General features: G+C 64.8%; 4 protein-coding genes across 4 annotated transcripts in view; 3 read left to right on the top strand and 1 right to left on the bottom strand.

Annotated features, from left to right (window-relative positions):
* Positions 1–759: 759 nt before the first annotated feature.
* On the bottom strand, positions 760–14,119 carry CHLRE_14g628050v5 (uncharacterized protein). Its single transcript, XM_043070327.1, has 21 exons — positions 13,760–14,119; positions 13,468–13,541; positions 13,097–13,178; positions 12,367–12,460; positions 11,767–11,968; positions 11,117–11,351; positions 10,456–10,905; positions 9,638–10,096; positions 8,903–9,352; positions 8,208–8,465; positions 7,867–7,940; positions 7,304–7,373; positions 6,928–7,014; positions 5,227–5,490; positions 4,858–5,008; positions 4,174–4,571; positions 3,949–4,010; positions 3,256–3,373; positions 2,529–2,996; positions 1,984–2,119; positions 760–1,657 (listed from the first exon to the last, which is right to left on the bottom strand). Exons 1-21 carry the CDS (start codon positions 13,901–13,903, stop codon positions 1,614–1,616), a joined length of 4,320 nt encoding a protein of 1,439 aa, XP_042917000.1. The 5' UTR covers positions 13,904–14,119; the 3' UTR covers positions 760–1,613.
* Positions 14,120–14,219: 100 nt separating this feature from the next.
* Positions 14,220–18,765, top strand: CHLRE_14g628000v5 (uncharacterized protein). The gene is made up of 8 exons (XM_043070326.1): positions 14,220–14,578; positions 14,972–15,112; positions 15,453–15,504; positions 15,790–16,404; positions 16,802–16,879; positions 17,066–17,217; positions 17,535–17,805; positions 18,213–18,765. Exons 1-8 carry the CDS (start codon positions 14,259–14,261, stop codon positions 18,561–18,563), a joined length of 1,980 nt encoding a protein of 659 aa, XP_042916999.1. The 5' UTR covers positions 14,220–14,258; the 3' UTR covers positions 18,564–18,765.
* A 54-nt stretch (positions 18,766–18,819) lies between these two features.
* CHLRE_14g627950v5 (uncharacterized protein) lies at positions 18,820–22,455 on the top strand. Its single transcript, XM_043070325.1, has 5 exons — positions 18,820–19,076; positions 19,596–19,685; positions 20,290–20,457; positions 20,794–21,316; positions 21,563–22,455. The coding sequence occupies exons 1-5, from the start codon at positions 18,879–18,881 to the stop codon at positions 21,739–21,741; spliced, it is 1,158 nt and encodes a 385-aa protein (XP_042916998.1). The 5' UTR covers positions 18,820–18,878; the 3' UTR covers positions 21,742–22,455.
* Positions 22,456–22,839: 384 nt separating this feature from the next.
* Positions 22,840–23,612, top strand: part of CHLRE_14g627917v5 (uncharacterized protein) — a 4,546-nt gene continuing 3,773 nt past the window's right edge. The window contains exons 1-2 of the mRNA XM_043070323.1: positions 22,840–23,026; positions 23,498–23,566. Of these exons, the coding sequence (XP_042916997.1) occupies positions 22,934–23,026; positions 23,498–23,566 (162 nt within the window). The 5' untranslated portion in view covers positions 22,840–22,933. The remainder of the gene's footprint in view (positions 23,027–23,497; positions 23,567–23,612) is intronic.

Here is a 23,612-nt window from a genome sequence, read left to right as displayed (position 1 = left end):
CTGCCAGTATTATCACCTGGCCCGTTGCCCGTCCCTGAAACATGCATATACATACCATCCGTAGCCGTGTGTAACCTGCAACTCAGAACAACACGGCCACGCACCAGACACGGTTCTAATGTCCTGGGCCGGCGAATGCCCGTGAGCCCGTCGTTTCGGACGCCCAGGAGCACCGGCGCGCATACCTGCACACATGTGCCTGTTCCCGCCCGATGGGCTCGGGCGCATAATCCGCCAGCCCCGCCCCGCCCCCCCCCTTGTCTACAGCAACGCCCGTGTCCGCCCGCACGCGTGCGCGTCCGCAGCAGGACAGCACTCGATGTACCCTCCTGTACCCTGCGTCTGCAGCGCCAGCGCCAGCGCGACTCGCCAGCAAACACTCCGCTAACCGCACTCGGTCCTTAGGGCGCAGCTGTGCTGCCAACCCGCGGCGCTTCCTCACACTCCGGTTGTGTTTGTCTCGCAATCGCATTCGACTCGCCCGCCACTCATCCGTACATTCGGGCTCCCTTTTCTGCCTTGCCTCGCCCTGTTTTCGCCCCTGCTTGTCACGCTGTCGCCCGGCCACTGCTTTGCTGCATTCTGTCTGCATTTTCTCTGCGGTTGCCTCTGGTGCTCATCCGTGGACGCTGGTCATCTTCCTGCAGGTGCGCTGCGGCTCTGCATCGCGAGTGTGGCGTTGCGGTCTGTCTGTGTGGTGCTATCGCCTGGCCGGGCACCCGGAGCGTGAGGAATGCGCATCAGCAAACTTCCAGCCAGCCAGCAACTTGTCGGTACAGTAACGCCGGCGTTCGACCAGCCATGCACTTCTGCTCTGCCACTGCAAACTGTTTGCCGTCTGCTTAAGGGTCTGGGCATCAGCTGCACCCTACGGGACCTCGCCAACCTGCCTTGAACCCTGTCCCATCACACACCCTCCTGTACCCTCCGGCCAGAGCGAATGCAATCCGTACACCACGTGCCTCCGCGCCACAGGACATACGCCACACCCACTTCCGCTTCCACATCCGCTTCCAAAGCCTCCTCCCCCGTTTACGCCGCGCAGTACGACACATTCCCCAAGCTTGGCAATTGCGCGACGCCTTGCAGTAATGCCGGTTCCGAGGTGTGTCCTGAGGTGTACCAGCCCGCGCCGCCACACCCGCCCGCACGCCGAGCAGGGTAGGCACCCCCGCAAACGCCGTCCCTGGGGCATGTAGGTGCCGAACAAGTGCATGTGCGTGCACGCGCGGTGCCCTGCCTGTTTTCGCCTGAATTTGCAGGGCTCTCGACGCTTGGAAAGAAGCTCTAGGCAATTAGACATTAGACTGCGGGGGCACTAGACCCAGGACAGACTGTGCTTGCGTTTTTACATGTTGCAGCATCACAATGTTTTAGGTAGCTATCCAAGCACGGGCTCCAGAAGACCGCAATCATAAACGCACGTGTGCTGGAAATGGATGGACAGCCTGCACTGCGTGCACACGCTACCCACGGTATGCCGGCAGTCCAAAACCTTGCAGCCACGCGGATGCGATCGATGCCTTACATACATGGTGCGGCCGACGCCGCAACGCCACGCCTATCCGCTGTCGCCCTCTCCAAAGAAGATCTCCCGGTTCCATGGCACCGCACTACTTCTTCCCCACGTTCTTGGTCAAGCTTGAGAACAGGCCGCCTGCAGGGCAACGGCAGTGAGTGACACAAGGAACGACGTGGCAGGGCGAGGGAAGCAAGTGGCGATACAGCCGAGTTCCGAGGAATAATACACGCCCAACCCAGGCGCCAGGCGCGAGTGACACAAGGAATCAGGCCAGTGGCCAGTGCGCATGTTTACGAACCATCCCGCGGCCCGTCCCTCCTCCTCGCTTTCCCGTCCTCTTGGGCTGGTTCACACAGCCCCCAAGCCCCCTTGCTTTGGGTTCTGGAATGAACTATCCCCGCTCCCTACCACTTACCTCCCCTCCCCGCCCAAGAAACCGACCCCTGCCCCCGCTGCCGCACCTGCGGACCCCACCGCCGAGCCCAGGGCGCTGGTGGGCAGGTAGTCACCAAAGTCGCCGAACTTGGCGCTGGCCATGGCGGTCACCTCGGCGGCCTTGTCGCCCAGCATGGAGCCAAATGTGCCCAGCGAGCCGCCCTGTCGCGGAGGGAGGCAGGGAGGAACAAGAGGATTAACGGAGGGTTCGGGACCGGGCTGGGGACAGGCTTGGGGACCGGGTTGGGGACGAATTGATGGGTTTGTGTACTCCCATCCCAACTAGACCAAGACCAAAGACCCAGAAGGGGGGATTGTGGGAGGGAGGAGGGCTGAAAGCGGGGCGGGAAAGTGTGGCGAACAGAGGTAGAGCGCACGGCGGTGCGGAACAGCGAAGGCAAGTTAGGGAGAGGCAGAACGGCCGAGCCGGTGGCCTGGCGGCGGAGCAGGAGGTGTGGGAGTGGCGTACCCACGTTACCCACGTTACCCACGTTACGTATAGCGGTAACGGCACCCTCCACAGCCATCATATGACAGCTTTTACGGTTCCACTGCTACAGGAGGCCCTCACCTGCAGGCGCGCCTGCAGCGCACTCAGCGCCGCCGCGCCCACCGACGCCGCCGAGCCCGCCGCCGCCGCCGACGGCGCCTCCGCGCCGGCGCCGCCGCCCGCCACGCCGCCGCCGGCCGCGCCGCCGCGCATGCCGCCGCGCGCACTGCCGAGGTCCGCGAACGAGTAGCTGTCCGCCGCATCCCCCGCAGCCGCCAGCTGCCCCGACACCGCACGGTTCAGCGCACCCACACTGGCGCGGAAGCGCGCACCCGCGAGCGAGCCCGAGCTAGTTACCGGCACTAGGCCGGCGGCTGCGCCGGCGGCGGCGGCATAGCCGCCGCCGGTGGCGGCGACGGCCGCCGCCGCGGCGGCAGCTGCTTGCTGCTGCTGTTGCTGCTGCTGCGCCGCTAGGGTGGCAGTGGGGGCGGAGATGGGCAGGTACTGGAAGCGAGGCGCCACTGGCAGCACGTTGAGCGGGTTGGAGTCCTGGGCGGTCGCGGTGGCGGGGGGCGGCAAATGCGTAAAATACTTAGAAGGGTTCAAGGGGCTTGGGCGGGTTTGCAGGGTTTGCAGGCTTCGCAGGGGTTGCAGGCTTTGCGAGGTTGAAGGAACGGAGGCAGGATCCAGCGGGCGGCAAGGCAGGAGCGGTGCAGACAGGCGGGCTCTTCAACGATTATGCACACCGCACCGCACCCGACCCCACCGCACCCCACCGCACCCTCTCAGCCCCCGCCCCGCACCGCACCTGCAGGCCGGTTGCGGCCATCTTGCCCAGGCCGCCCAGGCCGCCGGCGCCGCCCTCGGGGTGGGCGCGCTGCAGCTGGATGAGGCCGCCCAGCAGCACCGACACGCGCCCAAAGTATCTGCAGGGAGGGGGGGGGGTTGAAAGGTTTATTCGTTTGTTTAGGGGGATACCATCGTGGGTTTACAATCATGATAAGCTAAGGAAATGGTAGACGGTACGGAGGAGGGTGGCAGGTGCCCAGGGCGGGGTTAGCGAGGGTGCGGCCGCGGTGGGGCTTGGTTGGGTGGGTGACAGGGTGGGGCTAGGTTTGGAGTGCCGTGGGGGGTTGTAGATACCAGGCCACTACTACTATACCGAACCCAATGACAGCCCACCTAAACAACGAATGCACAAGGGATGTCACCCGGGTGCCGGCCGGTGGCGTGCCTCCAGCCCAAACCAGGGTGCCAGGCGGAGGGGCACACGCGGGACACGAGCGAGGCGCGGTCGGCGCCTGACCTCTCCGGCGTCGCTGTGCCCCACGAGTCGTCATCGGATTCGTCGTGTCCCTCACCGCCCCACCGCCCCGCCCCCAACAGTCTCCCCGCACCCACCCACCCACTGCCACCCACCCACCCATTCACCCACCCAGGCACTGCCGCCCCGCACCCACACACCCACGGACTGCCTCCCCGCACCCAGCCACCCACCCACCTGCCCACGTTAGCCCAGAGGTAGGACTCATAGGTGGCCCAGTCGATGGGATCCAGCAGGTCCTGTGTGGGAGTGCGTGTGCGTGTGTTCATGTGTGTGTGGTTGTGTGTCTGTGTGTGTGACTGTATGTGTGTGTGCATGTGTGTGTGTGTGTGTGTGTGTGTGTCGGCGCATCACCAAACCCATCCAACGCACCTCGCCCCACCTCCCTTCCCAAGGACCCACCTGCAGCATCTGCTCCAGCGCCGCCTGCTCCCGCCGCCGCTCGCCCAGCGCCGCCACAACCGCCGGGTCCGCCAGCTCCGCCGCCCCCGCCCCCAGCACCCCCAGGCCTCCAAGCCCGCCCAGCCCCGCGCCGGCCGTGGCCGCCGCCGCGGCGGCCGCCGCCACCGAAGCCGCGGAGGCGGCGGCGCCGCCGCCGCCGCCGGGCCGCGTCGCGGAGACGGGGCGGCCGCCTACGAGGACGTCTCGGACGAAGCGGACGTCAAAAAGGAGTTGGAGGACGCCCTTCTCGGTGAGTCCTTTGGTGGAGAGGGCGCCGAGGCCGGGGGAGAGGAGCTGCGCGTAGCTGGCGATGAGGGCGCGGGAGAGTTCCCACTCGAAGGCCTGGAGGGCCTCGGGAGCTGCGGTGGTCGGGAGGGAGGCGGAGAGGTGGGTGGGTGGGTGGGTGGGTTGGATTGGGTGAGGGGTGGGTGGGTGGGGAAGAGGAGAGGGTTGGACGGAAGGGCGGGGTGTAGGCGGACGTGCCAGTTCCCCCAACCGCCCACCCCCACCCCCTGCCCCCGCCCCCTGCTCCCGCCCACGCCCCCTGCCCCCTACTTCCATTCCCCGCCCCCTGCTCCCACCTCCACGCCCCCTGCCCCCGCCCCCCGCCCCCTACTCCCACGCCCCCGCCATCAGGTTACGCACCAATCTTGTGGTCGCCCGCGCGGCGCAGCTCTGTGCAGGCGGCGTTGAGCAGCAGCAGCACGGCGGCGGAGGGGCTGGCCGGCAGCGCGAACCGCATGTCCGCCACCGGCTCCGCCAGCGCATTGTCGGCCTCGCCCGCAATCACCGTCTCCTGACACGTTTGGAGCGAGGAGGCAGGGGCAAGATTCTAGCGTTAAGGAGAACAGGAGTGGGCCCCAACCAGCATCCCCAGCATCCCCCGAGCAATTAAAACACACCCCACGCTTCCCGCCACGAACCCCACCAGCCAAGCCCAAGCACGCCAACACCCATCCATCCAACCTCCCACCCAACCAACCAACCAACCACCCAACCCCCAAAACCGCGCACCTGCCAGGACAGCGGCGTGGTGTTGCACGTGAGCAGCTCGTCACTCAGCAGCAGCACCCGCAGCTCCGCCGACAGCGACGCAGCCGCCCAGGCCGCCCACGCCTTGTAGGCGGCCACCGCCGCGCCACGCAGCCGGTCCAGCACGCCCGCCAGGCGGGCGTTGCCGGCGGCGGCGCCGCGGCCGGCGGCGCCAGCGCGTCCCGCGCCGGCGGTGCGGGCGTGGGAGGCGTGGGAGATGGAGCTGGGCAGGCCCGCCGCCGCGGCCTGTTTGGGTCACGGGTTACATTCATATTAAGCTATAGACATGGGGGCGTGAAGAGGAGCAGGCCGAGCGGAAGTGGGCGGCGGCGGCAGGCAGGCTGGCGGGTCAAGGGGTCGGGTCATGGGGTCGGGCCGCCGGCGCTAGCTAGCTGCCTGGCGGCTGTGCAGGCGAGCTCCTTTGTGCACTGCGTGTGACACCCGTCGTCGAGACACACACGGCATCGACTGCCTTTGCCCGGCTGCCCGGCCCCGGTACCACTCCTGCCGTTGTCCGCCTGCCTCCGCCTCACCCTCCTTCGCTGCCGCCTTGCCTTTCTGCTCCACGAGTACCCGCCCGTTCATTCCCGGCGGCTCTGGGCTCACCGGCGACTCTGGGCCCGCATCCTTCCTCACTCGGCGGTGCCCACCGCCGGGCTACGCCTTCATCTACAACTACGACAAGACCGCCTGGCTACAACGTCCCTTTGAGCCGCGCGCGGGCTTCCTGGGAAAACACTTCGTTGTCGTTGTCGCCCCTTTTGCTTTCACTGACTCTCTAACATCCGTGTGGAAAGCGCATTATTATTACGCAGCTACATAACAACGCCTCCATCATCGTGACTGGTCGACTTCGGAGAACTGCTTCCTCGCTGCACCATCTCCGTCACATGCTGGGCGCGCACTAGGCATCGGTGTCGCGTCCAGGCCGACAGGGTTGCGAGGGAGCCGTTCGGCGGCCCGCGCCCTGTCTGGACTCATTGCCCGTGCCTGCCCTCTGTTCGCCTGCGCCCCCGGCCCCCCCCGCCCCATGCCCCATCCCGCGCACTCATCCCGCCCCTCTGGTCGTTGCTCGTTCGCCCGCCCCACTCTCTCTTTCTTTGTCTCTGAGCCGCGCGTGGGGTCCCTTATGTACTGCCTTGCTTTACCTGTCCCGCGATTAATACTAACGCTCGCCGCCATGCCACGTTCCTACATGTGCGTCTTCGCCTTTGCTGTTGGACGCTTCTACCTGGCGCTCCTCCGTTCGCGTACAGGTGAGTATGTTAGTATAGATGTGCAACTAGTTGGGCGACGGGGTCCGCGCGCGGCTCGCACTGCTGACATGACTTCGGAGCTGCTCTGGACTGCTCCTTCCACCTGCTGGTACGCTGCCCAAGCCCGCCCGACTACCTATGGTGATGTACCGCAGCTCGCATATGCGGCTACAGTTTCTCCTTGCAGCGCGACTGTTTCCTTACGGGATTGGTTCAAAGTTAACCCTCCCGCACGCCTGCACCCTCCCGCCTGCGCCCTCCATACCACCTGCTTCCATCGATACCCCTGCCCCCAACCCTAGTCCCGCCCCCATTCCATAAGTAGTATCGCTTGCAACAGACACCTCTGCCTGCGCTCCGCTCGTTCTACTTGGTTCAGTTTAGTTTGGGCTGGTGTTTACAACCGCCCGCCCATCCGCCGCCTCACCTTCCAGCCCTCGGGCGCCCCCAGCACCACCGGCAGGCAGCGTGAGTCGGTGGCCAGGGCCGTGGCCAGCCGCCCCAGAAGCACCACCTGCAGGATTGATGATGTTCTTGAAGGATTCAGTGAAGTATTTCGCATTCCGCCGGCCCATCAGTACGTTTAGACTCTTTAGGGTCACTGCGAAGCCCCAACAGTGGCAAGCCGTCAAGCCAGAAAGGCAAAAAATACTAAAGCAGGCGCAATGCCAACGGGAAGCGCGACTGTGGGGGCTGAACCAGGGGCCAGCACCAGGGTCTGCCGCCGTGCTGCAGTAGGAGTCACAATCATGATTTGCCATTGGGAAATGGTAGACGGTCGGCAATCTGGGGGGCGGCCGCACCTGCTCCGCCGCAGCAGCGCCCGCCGGGCCCTCGCGCGGTGCACCCAACGCGTCCAGCCGTGACTGCAACCTGCGGCAAGTTTGTGTTGTGGTGTGGTGTGTTGTGTTGCGTTGTGGAGTGGTGTGGTGAGTGACAATTTATGGTGCTTGTGCTCGTGCTTGCGTTGTCTAGTTGTCGTGCTGGGAGGCGCTGTGGTGCGGTGGGCGGCGTTTTGCGTGCGGCAAACCAGCAGGACACGTGCCGTACGGCCTTACGAAAAGGCTTTCAATGGGCGCCTGGTGTCGCCTCGCTTCCCCGCCCCTTCCCAATTCCCGCCCACAGCCCCCCACAGCCCCAGACGCACTTGCTCGCGACGGCGCAGGCCAGCTCCCTTGCCGCCCGACCCTCAACCTCCTACCCCCCCCACAGCCCCGGTGTTCCACTCTCCCAACAGCGCAACCCCCTCCCACAGCCACGGTGTTTCACTCTCCCAACAGCGCAACCCCCCTCCCACAGCCCTGGTGTTCCACTCCCTCATGAACAGCGCAAGCCCCATCCCGCACAGCCGCCTCCCCGCTCTCACTTGTTGGCGACGGCGCTGACCAGCTCGATGCACCTGGTCTGCACAAACGGCTCCAGCTCCGCAGCACGGCTGCCCTGCAGCGGCATGAAACAAGCACAAGGAGAGACGCTCGGCATCGCGCATCGCAAAACCGCGCAAGCAAGCAATGCCGTGCAGTGTGTGTATCAAGCAAAGTAATGCGCGCGGTAGCGCAAACGCACGCTACTTCTACCGTTATGAAGCTGACATCTATTTGCGCATAGCTCGACAGCCTGAGCTCCAAAACCCATGGACGTCCAGTAACTACTAGAGGTACCGTAACCCAACTCGCCAGTCCAAAACAAAGAGGTCATCAGCCGTACCTGCATGTCGCGCTTGATCGACGCAAAGCTGTGCAACGACGATCGCGCGTGGCCGTGGGAGCCACTGGGGTGAGGCTGTAGCAGCCCCAGACCGGCGGCGGCTGTAGCGGCGGCGGCGCCGGGGCCGCCGGGGCCGCCGACGGCCTCGGAGGCGGCGCGGGAGAGCGAGGCGGCGGAGGGGGAGTGGGAGACGGGGGAGGAGTGTACGGCGTGTGGCCAGGAGGCGGAGTCCGCCGTGCCCACCAGCAGCAGCGCCGACTGCGGGGGACGGGGCGGGCGGCAAGGCAAGGGGGGGGGGGGTTGTAGATGCCAGCCCAAACTAAAACAAACCAAGCTAAAACTAGCGGGGCACAGGCAGAGGCGTTAGTTGCATGCGGTAGTACGGGGCCGAGGCGTTGGAGTCGCGAGAGGGTGTGGCGCACTTGGGGTTGGGTAGGGTGGGGTGTGGGGCCGCATTGCACGGTCACGCCCACGGCCACGATACCAACAGGCCAAAAGCCCGACGCCATCCCAAGCCGCACCACCGGACGCCACACACCCGCCCAGCCTCGTTGCAACCCTTGCAGCACACTCCCTGCCAACCCCTAGCAACCACACGCCCCAACCCCAGCCCCAGCCCCAGCCCAAACCCCATCCCTCCCGCCCTCCCGCCTCTCCCCTATCCTTACCCTGCCCCCACACCTCCCCTCCCTCACCTGCAGTATGCCGCGTAGGTCGTCGTCGAAGCGCCGCTGCATCGCCGCCACCTGTTGCCGGTAGCCCCGCGCCGCGCCGCCGCCCTTCCCTGCCACCCCCGCCACGCCGTCCTCCCCAACCCCGGCACCCGACCCCGCACCCGCCACGCCGGACCCTGCCCGCCCCACGCCCACGCCCGCGCCCACGCTAGTGCCCGCGCCTGCGCCCGCGCCATCGCCGCCGGCCAGCCCCACGCCGGTGGCGGCGGCCACGGCGGCGGCGCCGCCGTCCCAGCCCTCCATGGGCCATATGCGCGTAATGATGCAGCCGGCGGGCTCGGCGGGCAGCTCGGCGGCGGCGGCGGCCTTCAGGGCGGCGTCCAGCGGGCCCTCCAGGCCGCGCGCCACAGCCGCGAACGCCTCCTCGATCAGCTCGCGCGAGCGCACCACGAACGGGCCGTGGAACACCTCCTGCAGCAGGGCCATGACATTACGGCTAACTCGCTAGGTATAACTCGCGGTTGCGGATTGAGAAACGATGTTCATGCGCTTCCTTGACAAGACAACGAGGATCCCCAGATTGCGCCGTGCAGGGGTGCATTTCAGCCAACCATGCCGCCCAGACTATGCCACACCAGCCCTGCCCTGCCCTGCCCCGCCCCGCCCCGCCTTCCCCCTGCCCTGCCCTGCGCCCTGCGCCCTGCGCCCTGCCCCGCCCCGCCCCGCCCTGCCTGCCCTGCCCACACACCCACCCACCTGCCAGATGTTGAGCGGGCGGCCCACCACCCACTCCGCCACCGCCTCCCAGGAGCCCAGGTGCGGCGCGTCCAGCGGGCCGTGGTGCCCATGGTGGCCGTGGTGGTGGCCGTGGTGGTAGCTGTGGTGCCCGGCAGCGCCGCCGGCGGAGCCCACAGATGCCAGCGCCGCCGCCGCGGACGCGGAGGGGTGCAGCGAGCCGGAGCCGGCGGCGCCGGCGGCGCCGGCGCGCGGGCGCTTCGCGCCCGCCAGAGGCGGCTTGCCGCCGCCTGCGGCGGCGGCGGCTGCGCCGCCGGCCGCGGCGGCGCCGGGGTGCGCCCAGCTGGCGATGGCGGTGCGCACGCACGCCTCCACCTCCACCAGGGCTGAGGCGTTGGCGAGGCCGGCGAGCAGGCGCGGCGCCTGGCCGGCGAAGTCCTCCGCCACCGAGCGCAGCCAGGCCACACAGGCGTGCTCCACCTTGAGGCGGACGCAGGATGTCAGCATGCGCGGGGGTTAGAAAGGGGGGGGGTTACATTTATGATTAATTAAGAAGGTAGGTGTAGCCAGGTACAATAGCATAGCAGACGCGTTGCTACCGATGTCCATGAAGTCCAGGGGGAGAGCGCTTGCTCGTTATGCTTTACCAAGCGTGATAAGACTCATGCCTCTGAGCGCTATCAGTTGCGCAAGGACAGGTAGGCGTGCGTTAGGACCAGCCCGGACGGCGCTGTTTGCCCCCACCCCCACCTTCCACGCACAGCTACGCAACCAACCCCGCCTGCGCCTTCGTGAGAGGTACTCGGCATCCACTGGAGCCCCTCAGCCCGAACGCGCACCTGCCCAGACGAAAGCGCCGCCAGTCGCTCCACCACCGCCCGGTTGGTACGACGCCACGCCTCGGCCTCCGGCGCCGCCACCGCCGCCGCCGCGCCCTGCCCGCCGCCGCCGCCGCCGGCGGTCCGGCCGCCAAACATCAGCTCCGAGTAATCCGCCTCCTCCTCGCGGCAGCGCTGCTGCAGCAGGCACGTCGCGTCGGCGCCGCCGACCGCGGCGGCGGCGGCCGCCGCCGCCAGTGCGGCGCCGCTGGCGGCGCCGCCGGCGGCGGCGGAAGCCGCCGAGGCGGCGCCCGGCGGCGCGGCGGCTAGGAAGAGCTCCCCGACCTGCGCCACAGTTAGCTGCGCGGCCTGCGCGACGGCGGAGAGGGTCTCGGCGGCGGCGGCGGCGCTGCCGCCGTCGGCGGCGGCCACCAGCTGTGCCAGCATGGTGCGACGCGCGGACAGGAAGGCCTGGCGTGTGTGCGGCGGGTTGCAGAAGGCGGTGAGTCGTGTTGAATCGTGTCAGGAAAAGCTGTGGCATACGTCCATCCCCAGATTTCCGAGCCCGATTGGGCCAAGGCCCAAAGCCCGGATTGGCTTGACACCTGACTGAACCCATCTCCCGACCCACATCCTTGGCCCTAGCCCGCTCGGCCGCTTCAGGGGCCCGAACGCCCCGCACCTGCAGCAGCGCCGCGCTGTCCAGCCCCTGCAGCGAGGCCAGCGCCGCAAGCAGGTCGGCCACCTGGCCCGTGCCCTGGCCCGTGCTGCTGCTACTGCCGCTACTGCCGCTGGTGGCGGAGGCGGGCGCAGCGGCGGCAGTAGCGCCGCCGCCGGTGGAGCCGGCGGCAGTCGCGCCTGCCGCGGTGCTACTGCCGCCCACCAGGCAGGCCTGCACAGCCTCCACAATCTGCTTCCTGTGGTGCGGGTGCAGCCGTGCATGCAGCAAGACCGAGTCAGGTCAACGCCCAAATAAACACCTAGCCTGTAAAAGTAGCGTGGCAAATCCTTAAACCTCAAACCCCAAACCCGCGGCCAGCACATACACGCACACACACACACACACACACACACACACACACGTGTGCTCTTTACCACACACACACACACACACACACAGCTGGGCAGTCTCCGGCGTGGGGGCGACGCATTTCCATGATCGTCGGTGCCTGGGCTGGGTGCAATTTTGTTTATCCGGCCGCAACTACATTAGGCACTTGCTTTGCCTTTTTCATGTCCCATATACACACACACACACACACTTGTGCTCTTTACCACACACACACACACACACACATACATACATACACACACGCATACACACATGCTCACTTGAACTTGGTGACGGTGGGCCAGTGGTGGCGCAGCAGCGGGAAGCGCGCCAGCGCCGCCGGCCCGAAGCCGGCCCTGAGGTGCTCGTGCACCACCTCGGCGCGCAGGTAGCGGCGGCAGGCGTCCAGGTGCCGAGCGGCGTCCAGGCAGCCCCAGATGAGCTCCGGCGTGTCCACCAGGTACTTGACGCGGCTGCCCACCGCTGTTTGGTTGGTTTTTAGGGGGTGGGGTTACATTCAAATGATTAGTTAAGGAAGTGGTAAGGGCGTGGAGGAGGATGGGGTGGGTGCGCCGTCCCCCACCCTGGCCAACCTGCCCGGCGCAACACAGCCTCTACCCAGCACCTGCACTGTCTGAGGGAGTCCTGGTTTTCTGCCCTGCCTCGCCGAAGCGGCCGTCTCTTCCTCCCCAGCCCGCAGCGGCCCTCTCTCCCCCTCCCGCCTCCTCACTGCGCCGAAATCCCGCCCCCCCTATCATTGCTTGCAACAACGCCTCTGCCCTGTGCTCTGTAGTTTGTCTTGGTCTGGTTTAGTTTGGGCTGGTGTTTACCACCCTCCCTCACTGCGCCTCAATCCCGCCCCCCCCCCGCTGCCCCCTCACCATACAGCTCCTCGTGTTTGGTGAGCGAGTCGCGCTTCTCATTCAGCAGCACATCGCTGGAGGTGAAGTTATGCGCCAGACCTGTGAAGGAGTCCTGTGGGAGAGAGGGATTGCAGGTGAATACAGGTGAAGTGCCGGTGTGTAATTAGAGGTTGGTGGAGGCGGGGCCGTCAGGATAAGTTGCACGGGTGAATAGTCTGCTGTGGTGGCGGTTTGCATGACACATGCATTGCTGGTTTCCACCTGTCCCCAACCAGCCAGTACCGCAGCCTAAAACCCCAAAAGCTCGTTGTGTGCTTTTTCTAACACAGCTCTCGCACGCACGCGTGTGTGCGTTTCCGCGTGTGCTGTTGCCCGGCGCCGAGCTCCCGGCCATATCCCCACCGCTGGTGGCCTCGCTCGCCTCTGCAGCAGGCCGCCCGAACCGCGGGTCGCGCCGGCTGCTGCTCATGTAGCTGATGCTGCTCCTACCCCTGTGCAAGCCTCCCCTCGCTGCCTGCTCAACCGTCCAAATCTGTTGCGTTCCCCGAACCCACCGCGCGTCGCAGAGACGCCAGGCTCACACCCCGCCATCCCCAGCCCCCAGGGTTTAGTTTGGGCTGGTATCTGCCCCCCAGCAGTCTACGTCTTCTCGAGTTATTCAACATGCATGGAACCCCACCCCACCCCACCCCCCCTCACACACAAACACACACGCACACGCCCGCGCCCGCACTCTGCGGTGCCGTACCTGGATGCTCCGCACATTGTTGAGGATGGTGGTCGCGTTGGTCGCGATCGACAGAATCTTATCCGCGCTGTCAATAAGGTCCCTGCGCAGCAAACCACGGCCAACATGCTTGAACGCAGAGCCCCGCACAGGATGCCGGTATGGCAGACTTTGCCACGCGTGCGCGTAGCTTGCGCCCTCACGCCTGCCCCAACTGCGACGCGAAGGATCTCCACAGATACCGTTCGGCCTTCGGCCGCTCGCGCTTTCCCTCCTGCCAGCATTGTGCCATCAAACCACATTCACCAGCGCAACAGCCAACCGCCAGCTGGCACAGAGCCGGGTGGCCCTGGGCACGAACCCTAGGGGCCTTTACTCACCACCCGACGCACCTGTAGGAGTCGCCGACCAGGTTCCGAAGCTGCAGCTTCTTTTGTTCGATGTCCTTCCGCGTGCGCACCTCAATCTGGCAGCGGGGGAAAGGGGGCCCCAACTCAGTTGTGCGCAACCGCCGAGGGGCTCAGACCCAGCGCGCTTCCAACCGCTTCACGCCATAACTGAGCACTGCAGTGACTACATAGACAGTATCCCTGTCCTTTTCGGCCAGCAACGACCCCAAACTGCTGCTAGCTGTGCGCGACTCGCGATGATCCGCTGCTGCTGCAACCTGTGCCTGGCAAGTACCTCGCGGATTTCCGAGATCGTCTTGGTGGTGAAAAGTGCCTCCGCTCCTCGTTGCGCCTCGCTCAGCTTGTGCGCGGTCTGTCCGGGAGCCCCAACCTGGGCGCCTGGCCCGTGCTGGTGGTGATGACTGACTACCTGCTGCATTTTGAGCCAATTTAAAGCCTCTGGAGCTACCCCGGGCGTTAAAGTCTCAGGAAGCAAGGTCGCAACACCGGCAGCGAACCATTCTATCTTTCAGCGTGTAAACACCAGTCAAAATCACAACATAAGTGAACTTTGCAACGGAAATGAGCCTAGCGAGCAGAAGAAACGATGCATCGGGACTCGTTCAGGACTCGTCGAGCTGATTTGCCTCTTTACCAGCTAATGGTACACTATAGCAAGCTTGCCGCATACATACATTTACGTGACGTGAATAGGTTTGCTTTGTCGCACAATTGCACTTCACCACATGGGCCCACGCAGCTTGCGGGGCTGTTTGTCTGCCAGCCGAATGGCTATGGACATACGCCGTTGCTCCATAGCTAGGTGTCTGACGTCTGGCGCGCCTGTCTCAGCGGTTTTGAAGCGGCGCTGCGACGAGGGCGTCGGCGCTGCGGCCGCGACGGGCGCTTACGTCGCACCGGTCGCGTTCAGGCGCCGCGCGCCTGGAGTCGCTCGGGTGGCGGGACTGAGCGAAATTCCATCAAGCAGCACGCCGCTGCCGCAGCTGCCCACGCGGGGCGTCGGCGACAAGGGCGTCTCCGACCAATACGCCGATGATGGCTACGTGGTGCCCGCGCCCGAGAAGTGGGCGCAGCACCCAATGCTGATGGCAGGGTGAGCGCTGCTGCTTGGGTTAGCCGGTGACGTGAGGCCCAGCGGGAGGGGGCGCGGTAGGCACATGAAGGGCTGGGTGCGGCTGCACGCCACCCCACGCGCAAACAAACCCTTGACCCACATCCCGCCCGCCGCGCCCACCACACGGGCCACCGCACCGCACCATCCATTCACGCAACCAGGATGTTAGCCCTAACCCCCTCAGACCCGGCTACCGCACACACGTGCCTCCCTTCCACACTGCCAAACTGTATAACTGCCACCGCAATTCTAGACCACCTCGCGCACCCTCACCCACCCTCGCCCACACTCGCCTCGCCCACACTCGCCTCGCCCACACTCGCCTCGCCCCGCCCCGCCCCGCACCCGCCCCGCCCCGCCCCACACCCGCAGCTGCGAGCCCGGCAAACGGCTGCGTGTGGCGGTGCTGCTGAGCGGCGGCGTGGACAGCAGTCTGGCTCTGCGGCTGCTGGTGGCGGCTGGGCACGATGTCACCGCCTTCTACCTACAGATCTGGTTCCAGGAGGACTTCAGGTACAGGGCTGAGGTGCAGGGCTGAGGTGGGGGGAGGCGAGGGCGGCTGGGCGAAAACAGAGGTGGCTGGTGGTGAGCTGGTGGTGGAGTTGGTTTTGGTGGTGGTTGGGTGTCGGCGGAAAAAGGGGTCGCTAAGAAGGGGTTGGCAGGGAAAAGGGCGGCTGTGGCCGTGGAGGCTGCGTGGATGTGGCGGTGGCGGCATTAGTGGGATATGGGGAGGATTTGGGCTGCATCAAAGTACCGGCACACACCTGGACTCTGAAAGCACATGAGCGCGTCTTCCGAAACCTGAAAACCCAAACCTGAAAACCCTCGTTGCGGCACCCACTGCCCACCACAGGAACTTCTGGGATGCCTGCCCCTGGGAGGAGGATCTGGAGTACGCGCGCAAGGTGGGGAGGCGCAGTGTGGGGTGTTCAACAAAAACGAGGCCCGCCCAGACGGCGTCCAGTTGTGGGGTGTGTGCGTGGTGGTAACGCCGTGGATATCACTGGCGGTGGCAGTGTGGTGATGGGCGTTGGCAGGGCGCCGGAGCGCTGCTCACTGGGCTGGTCGAGTTTCCGACATCATCAAACTCCCCGAACTCGCCAATCAAGCAAACACACCACCACCAAACTCTCAAGCATTTAAACTCACCTACCAAAACCATTAACCGCCAACTCAAAACCCAACGGCAGGTGTGCGAAGCGCTGGGCGTGAAGCTGGAGGTGGTGCCGCTGACCACGCAGTACTGGGACCGCGTGGTCGCCAGCAGTGTGGCCGAGATCCGGGCGGGGCGCACCCCCAACCCCGACATCTGGTGCAACAGCCGCGTCAAGTTCGGGGCCTTCTACGACCACCTGGCTCAGCGGCACGGAGCGGAGTTTGACAGGGTGGCGTCCGGGCACTACGCGCGCGTGGAGCGGCGGGTTGTAGGTGGTGTGGGTGGGAGTGGGGGAAGGAGTGGGAGTGGGAGTGGGAGTGGGGGAAGGAGAGTAGGCGTGGAGGAGCGGGAGCGGGAGGCGGAGGAGGGGTTGGAGGCGCGGCGGCGGAGCGGCGGCCTGGCGGTGGCGAGCGGGCGAGGCGACGGCGGCTCCAGCAGCAGCAGCAACAGCAACAGCACTAGCAGCAGCGGCTCAGGACACGGACAGGTAGGACAGCATGAGGTGGCGGCGGCGGCGGCGGTGGAGGAGGAGGTCCGGCTGCTGCTGACACCAGACGCGGTCAAGGACCAGACCTACTTCCTGTCTGGTCTGACTCCGGACCAGCTGTCGAGGGTCATGTTCCCGCTGGGCTGCCTGACCAAGTCGCAGGTGCGGGCTGGGGCGGTGCGATGCGGTGTGGTGGGCGGTGGGTGGGCGGGGTTGTAAATTCTAGCCCACACCAAACCAACCGGGGGCTCCTTGCATGATAAGTAAAGACGATATGATGATGACACGTTGTTGCGGCAGATGGGGGGCGGGCGCGGTGCAGCTGCGGGGGCTGACGGGGCGCGCGGGCTTGGAGGTGGTGGTGGTTGTGACACCTCAGCCATGCGCTCACGCCTTCCCTCCCCTCATCCTCTCCCCTTGCCTCCCCTGCTCTCTTCTCTCTTCCTCCCACCTCCCTGCCACCCTGCCACCTCCCTTCCGCCCCCTCCCCGCCACCTCCCTGCCCCTGATTGTCTACCGTCTACCACTTCCTTAACCAGTCATGAATGTAACCCCCCAGGTCCGCAAGCTGGCCGCCGCCGCCGACCTTGCCAACAAGAACCGCAAGGACAGCCAAGGCATCTGCTTCCTGGGCAAGGTGGGGAGAGTAATGTGTGCCTTGTTGGAAAGCACAAGGGGGGTGCACAAGGGTATTCCATGGACATGTGTGGGAAATGGAAATAACATCCATGATCCATCCCTGTCACCGCTCCCTCTCCGCGCCTGTACTCCTGTACTCCTACTCTTACGTTTTCACACACACGCCCTGTCATTCCGCACACAGGTCCGCTTCTCTGAGTTTGTGAAGGAGCACCTCGGCGAGTGGCATGGCCCGCTGCTGGAGGCAGAGACGGGGCGGCCGCTGGGCACACACGCCGGCTATTGGTTCTACACAGTGGGGCAGCGCGGCGGCATAAAGCTGCCCGGCGGGCCCTGGTGGGTTCAGGGGGGCCGGAGGGGGCGACGGCGGGCTTGGCAGGGCTGGTGGGGTGGATGTTGCCTTGTTGGGTTGGTGGGGTGGCTGCTTGAAACTGTGCGAAATGCATGGCGGGAGGCAGTGCGTGTACGGCATGGCTTGTGGCGCGGATGTTGTGACTACTTCTGGCCCTGACTGTGGCCTCCTCATCCACACACACACACGCGTGCGCACACACACGCACACACACTCTAAACAACCACACGCCCACAACCACCACACGCACACACCCATCGCCTTGCTGCGCTTTGTCTTCCTTGTGTTCCTTTACACACAGGTACGTTGTGGCCAAGGACACGGCCCGCAACGTGGTGCTGGTCTCCCGCAGCTACTACGACTGCGAGGGCGGCAAGGCACGCAACGCGTTCACCTGCGGCCCCTTCAACTGGCTGCACCCGCGCCTGAGGCCCCGGCTGGGCGCGGGCGTGGGAGCGGGGTTGCGGGTGGGAGCGGGGTTGGGGGCGGCTGCGGAGCAAGGGGTGGAGCATGTGGTGGTGGCGGCTGCGGAGCAGGGGGCGGAATCGGAGCCGGAGCCGCTGTTCGTCAAGGTGGGTGTGGGTTGGGGTGTTGGGGTGCTGGGTTTGGGGTTTGGTTTGGGTTAGGGTTAGTGTTGGGTTGGCACTGGGGGCGGCTGCTGGGAGCGTGCGCAGCGCAGGATGGGGTTGGGTTTGCAGATTGTCGTGTCAAGAGGCAGTGCAGGTGGTGTTGTGTTGTTCCCTGGTACAGGTTTACCCCACGGGTTTACCCCTGGCGTTGTGCTTTGCCCGTTGTGTCGATCTGTGATGTGTGCCAGCACCGCGCCTCGCGCGCACGCGCAACACACGCGCACGCACATGCACACACACACACACACACACACACACACACACACACACACACACACACACACACACACACACACACACACACACACACACACACACACACACATGCACACGCCCATACACACACACAGGTGCGGCACGGCCCCAACATGTACCGCTGCACGCTGCGCCTGCACGACGGCTCCGGAGCGCCCGTCAGCAGCAGCAGCAACAGCAGCAGCAGCAGTAGCAGCAGCAGCAGCAACAGCGGTGACGGCAGCAGCCATGGCACGGCAGTAGCAGGTGCACGACATCAGTATGAGGAGGAAGGGGAGTTGTACGGCACGGTGGTGCTGGAGGCGAACGACCAGGGGCTGGCGCCGGGGCAGTACGCTGTGTTTTACCAGGGCGGCACGTGTCTGGGCAGTGCGGTCATCACAGGCACTGGCCTCGACGCCGCGGCCCTGGCGGCAGCGGGGCTGAGGCCGCCGGTGCCGGCGTGAGGGAGCTGTGAGGAGGCAACAAGGGTATAGAATAAGGAGAAGGAGTAGGTGGAGGGGGTGAAGGAGGAGGTTTTACGGTGTGGAAGTGGGATGGGCGTCCGGGCCAAGGGAGTTGGTGGACCAGTGCTCGGCGGGATTGCGACTTCACCGTGAATGACGAAATGATGTCTTGCGGCACATGTATCTTTCAATTTTCAAAAGGCTACTTGCTGGTTCATAGCTATTACACATTTGCTGCCAGCAGACGGCGCAACTCGTATCTGCCACCCCCTGAACTTCCTCACGTTGGCCTAGTTTGCGCACTGGGCTAGCACAATGGACTTCCCACATTGTGCCATAAACGACTTACCTGGGCTCCTATGGAGCAACGTGGCACTGCTTTCGATTACGGGCATCATCGTTGTGTCTTCGTTCCTCAGCCAGCTCAAGGACGCTGCCCCTTACGGGCGACATGCCACGCCGGAGAAGGAGAAGCAATGGGGACCTCCCATTCCACAACGCGTGGCCCACTTCGTGAGTCGGTGGTTTGAAGCGGCCAGTTCGTAGTGCGTCGGGCACACGAAAGGGTTCTGAGGACGACGTTGCGCCGTGCTGGAGCCTCCCACCTCCCTCCAACCTCACCCCGCGAAGAAAGTAGCTCGCTGTAGCCAGTCAAGCTGAGGAGCAGAGAGGTGGGACCACCAGTAGGACTATCAGTTAGAAAGGCACCGGGGGACGGCGCGCGTACCCCGGCTTGCCCCTCTTCCCTCTCTAACCGCGCACCATTGCAAGGCCAGGGATGATGGGAACCATTTGGTGCGAGCCCTAAGTGGACACAGGGAGACCGGGCAGGCGGGCCAAACAGGGGCTCGCCGTGGGGGCTTGTTGAGGACTCGCGGGCTACCTACGTGCAAGGGTCCGCGAACAGTTCTGCGACCGACATACTGGCATTACCCAATCCTCGAACCTCCAATCCCTTCGCCTCTAGCGCCTTGCTTCCGCCTTCCTGGTTTTTCCGCAAACTTATACAACAACACACGCCCTGACACGCAGCTGAGTGACGCCCTCCCCGGCGTGCCCTTCTGCCTGGCCGTGTACCTGATCTACGCGGGCTCGCTGCCCGCAGGCGAGCCCTTCAGCGAGGTGCGTCGCGGTCGATGCGTCTGTGTGAATTGTGGGCGGGTCTGTGTGGGCGCGAGGGCGTGGTGTGGATGTGGTGGACGCTGTGGAGGGGCCGGTGGGTACCTGTACGGCGATGAAAGCAGGACACGGGTTGACTACGGCACGGCACGGCACGGCACGGCGCGGACGGTGTGGCTTATTGCGTGAGTGGCGGCGCGTGTTGGTGCGCGTGTCTGTCAGGCCCGCGCACAGGGTGCCATGCTGGCGAGGGAGGTAGGCTAGTGTGCCCCGGGGAATTGCAATGGGGAATCGCCATACTGGAACAGTTACAGGGTACAATTGATTGGGCATTGTGGGTACCGTAACTGGGTACCATGATTGGGTACCACGAATGGCCCTCACCCGCCCTGCAACCTTTCATGCGCCCTCCGGCAACACGAGCTATCAACGCCACCATTGCCACCGTGCAAACCCCTGCAACCTCCCAAACCCGCACCCACCGCATTTACACATGCACGTTCTGTTTCCCCCTGACTCCCGTTCTGCTCTCCCCCCGCCACCACCGTCAAACACACACACACACACACACACACACACACACACACACGCGCGCGCGCACAAACAGGTCCGCGGTGTGAACCTGGTGATGTTGTGCGGATGGCTGCTGCACTACCTCTACCGCGGCTTCATCACGCCCTTCATCATGCCCTACAGCAGTCGAACGGTGGCGCTGGGCATCCCGCTCGCAGGCATCGTGCCCAACTGCATATTCGGATACCTCGTCGCCACGCAGGTGCGTGGGTGCGGGCATGTCTTGGGAAGGACCAGCGGAAGGGTCGACACTGTGCATGTGCTCACGGAGCACATGGAAAAGTTAGCGCAAAGACTGTGCAAGTGTGTGTGTGTGCTAAAGGGAAGTGTGTTTACATGGGAGTGAGTGTACGGGCTGCTCTGGGAGGTTCCTCTCGTCATCTCCATAGCCGGAATCGCGGCTAGAGCATGCCTGCAGCTAAACCTGTGTACATTCGTACTCGCGACAGCACTCCTTGGCATCCTGGGAGGCTTTTGACATCTTACAAAATGTATATGTGTGACGTGTGTACGTCCGCCCATGCACCCGTGTGTGCAGCTGGCGTGCACCCGGTACCCGTCGGACTGGGCCGGCCGCCCCCGCTACATCATCGGAGTTGTGCTGTACGCCCTCGGTACGGCAATCAATCGCTGGGCTGATCTGAAACTGCGGGCGGGGCGGTTGGAGATGCTGCGTCGCCGCCAGGCGGCGGCGGCGACGGCGGCTGGCAGTGGCGGCGGGGCGGATGCCGCCGCCGGGGCGGCGGCAGAGCGTGGCTCCAAGGCAGTGGCTGCGGTTGCCGGGGCTGGCATTGGCGCTGCAGGAGGTGGTGGTGGCGAGGGCTCGGCGGCGGGTGGCATGCGGGAGAGCTTGCTGGAATTTTCGAGGGACGGCGGCGGCGCGGCCGGAGGCGTTGGCGCGCCGGCGGGCGCGAGCTCGTCGCCGGCTAGCTTGAGCGTGAGCATCAAGGATGGCGGCGCAGGAGCGGGCGGCGGCGGTGGCACCGTCGGCGATGTACGGGAGCGGTACTTCATACCGCAGGGGGGCTTGTACGATTACATCGCCTGCCCCAACTACCTCGGTAAGAGCGCTGACTAGACCCACGTGTGTCGCTGCCTGCCTCTTGCTCAGTTCCGGTACGGTCACTCCTGTGTTTATAAGGCGGTGTGCATGTGGGTTAGCGGTTTTGTGCAGTTGTGAGCGCGGTGTGTGTCGTTTTGTTCTGTGCAGCAAGCTGGGCTCGCTGCCGCCCACTCACTCGCTGCTCCCCCATCCCCTCACCCGCTCCCCTCCTCCCCACCCCACAAACTCGCAACCCCCTCTCCAGGCGAGCTGATTGAGTGGGCGGGCTTCGCCGTGGGCACTTGGTCATGGCCGGCGTTGTCGTGGCTGCTGTTCTGCACATCCACCTTCGTGCCGCGGGCCCTGACACACCTGCGCTGGTACCGCGACACCTTCCCCGAGTACCCGCGCTCCAGGAAAGCCCTCATCCCCTTCGTACTGTAGGTGGTAGGTGTTGCGTAAGGCCGGGCAGTCGTGCTGCTGTAGGTGTTGCGATGCAAGGTGTGCTGTGAGGAGCAGATAGATGGATTGGCTGGGGAGACCATGCGTGCCCTGTGCTGTCGTGTGTGCTGCATTGTGGCAGAGTGGGTGGGTTGGCGGCGGTGGCGGCTGGCAGGGCCGCAGCATGTATGGGTGCTGCGGGGGTGCTGCTCGGGTGCTGCAGGAGTGCGGGGGAGTGCGGGTTGTGGCTGCTGCATGGGGGCGCGCTGCATTCATTCGAGCTGAAGGCGAGGCTGGAACCCATGGAACAATTGCGCCAGTTACACGCAAGGGAAGTGTGTACAATGGAATTACGTACGTGTTTGGATGGGTTGTGGCGGTTGTGTTGATTACTCAAATGCAGTGACTTCCAGATGTGGCGAGGGGCTGCCACCAGGAGAAAGGGTTGATTGGGGAACTTGGCATTTGTTTGGATGCGGTCGGCGGCGTGGCAAGGTTCCAAGCTCAGCATTGGGGTGGGTCAAACTGCGGTGGAAAAGGCCGCGTGTGTTCGTCGGGCGCCTGAAGGTAGCGCGTGCGTGATTGCGGGGCGAGAGCCGGCTGAGAGGTCATGCAAGCAGTTCACCGCTTTCTTGGAACGTGACACCCACGCTGACACAAGCCCAGGTCCTTCTCGAGATGTGAACGCAATTTCCTCTGCGCCATTTACTTCATGAAGGCGTCCTGTTCACATACAGTCGCGGCAGCAGAAGCAGTCACGCACACCGCGTCAGCTAGCAGCAGCTTAAGTGAGGGCCACAGTTGTTCAACCACAGCAGTAGTGGTCGGAGTACTGTCACAGACATGCAACAGCCTCCACCACAGCCCCCACTTCACCATCATCAGCCACCGCCCTCCCGCGCTTGCTGCCGCGCCGCCGACCCGGCCGTCTGGATCTGCCGCCCCCCGCCCGCGGTGGCTCCGCCGCTGGCAGCCCCGCGACTGCTGCTCTTCTGCGTGCCACAGGTAGGCAGGTGCTGGACCGTAGTTGCCGCCGGTAAAGCGGATGGTTGTAAGACAGCAGCTCTGATGAACTAACATGCGAAAAAGAAGCATTGCACTATTATTGTAGTTTCCCAAGTTCAGCCCTCGCCCCCAACCTAGCTGAGTCCACCTCGTCCACTCCGCACACCCACCAATCAACCCGCACGCATGCATGCAGGCCGGCATGGGCGCATGGGTGTACCACTCCTGGGCTCCACGCCTCGCCGCCCTGGGTGTGGAGGTGGGTGTGGAGGTGGGTGTGGAGGTGGGTACTGGGTACAGGTGCCGGGTGCCGGGGTGCGTATGGTACCGTTGGGGTGCAACCGTAGAGCGAGGCAGCCTCTGATGAGCAGCGTCAGACGCCGTACAAAACCGGGAGGCCGCGAGACAGATGGGCCGGTCACAGCATCAGCATCGGGGTGGCAGCGTTCGGAAGTTAGCAGTACGTGTGCAGGATGGTCTGGTCTGTGTCGTCATGTCATGTTTGTGTGCATGTGTGTGAGAAGTGTTGTGTGTGTGTGTGTGTGTTGTGTGTGTGTGTGTGTGTGTGTTAAAGAGCACAAGGAAAACGTTACGCAAAGACAGTGTATGCGATGCAGCAAAGCGACGGTGTGTGTGTGTGTGTTAAAAAAAACGAAACGAAAGCCCTCCCGCCAGTGTGTGTGTGTGTGTGTGTGTCTGTGCGTGTGTCTGTGCGTGCGTGTGTGGCCGCACGTGCACACGTGCACACGTGCAGGTGCTGCCCCTGGAATTGCCGGGTCGCAACAGCCGCCGCCGCGAGCCGCCCGCCACTGACCTGCTGCAGGTGATGAGGGGGAGGGGGAGGGGGAGGGGGAGGGGGAGGGGGAGGG

The sequence above is a fragment of the Chlamydomonas reinhardtii genome, chromosome 14 (assembly GCF_000002595.2).
Source record: "Chlamydomonas reinhardtii strain CC-503 cw92 mt+ chromosome 14, whole genome shotgun sequence".
In the NCBI taxonomy this organism is placed as follows: domain Eukaryota; kingdom Viridiplantae; phylum Chlorophyta; class Chlorophyceae; order Chlamydomonadales; family Chlamydomonadaceae; genus Chlamydomonas; species Chlamydomonas reinhardtii.
The sequence above is the reverse complement of the archived record's forward strand: the minus strand, read 5'-3'. Positions and strand labels throughout refer to the sequence as shown.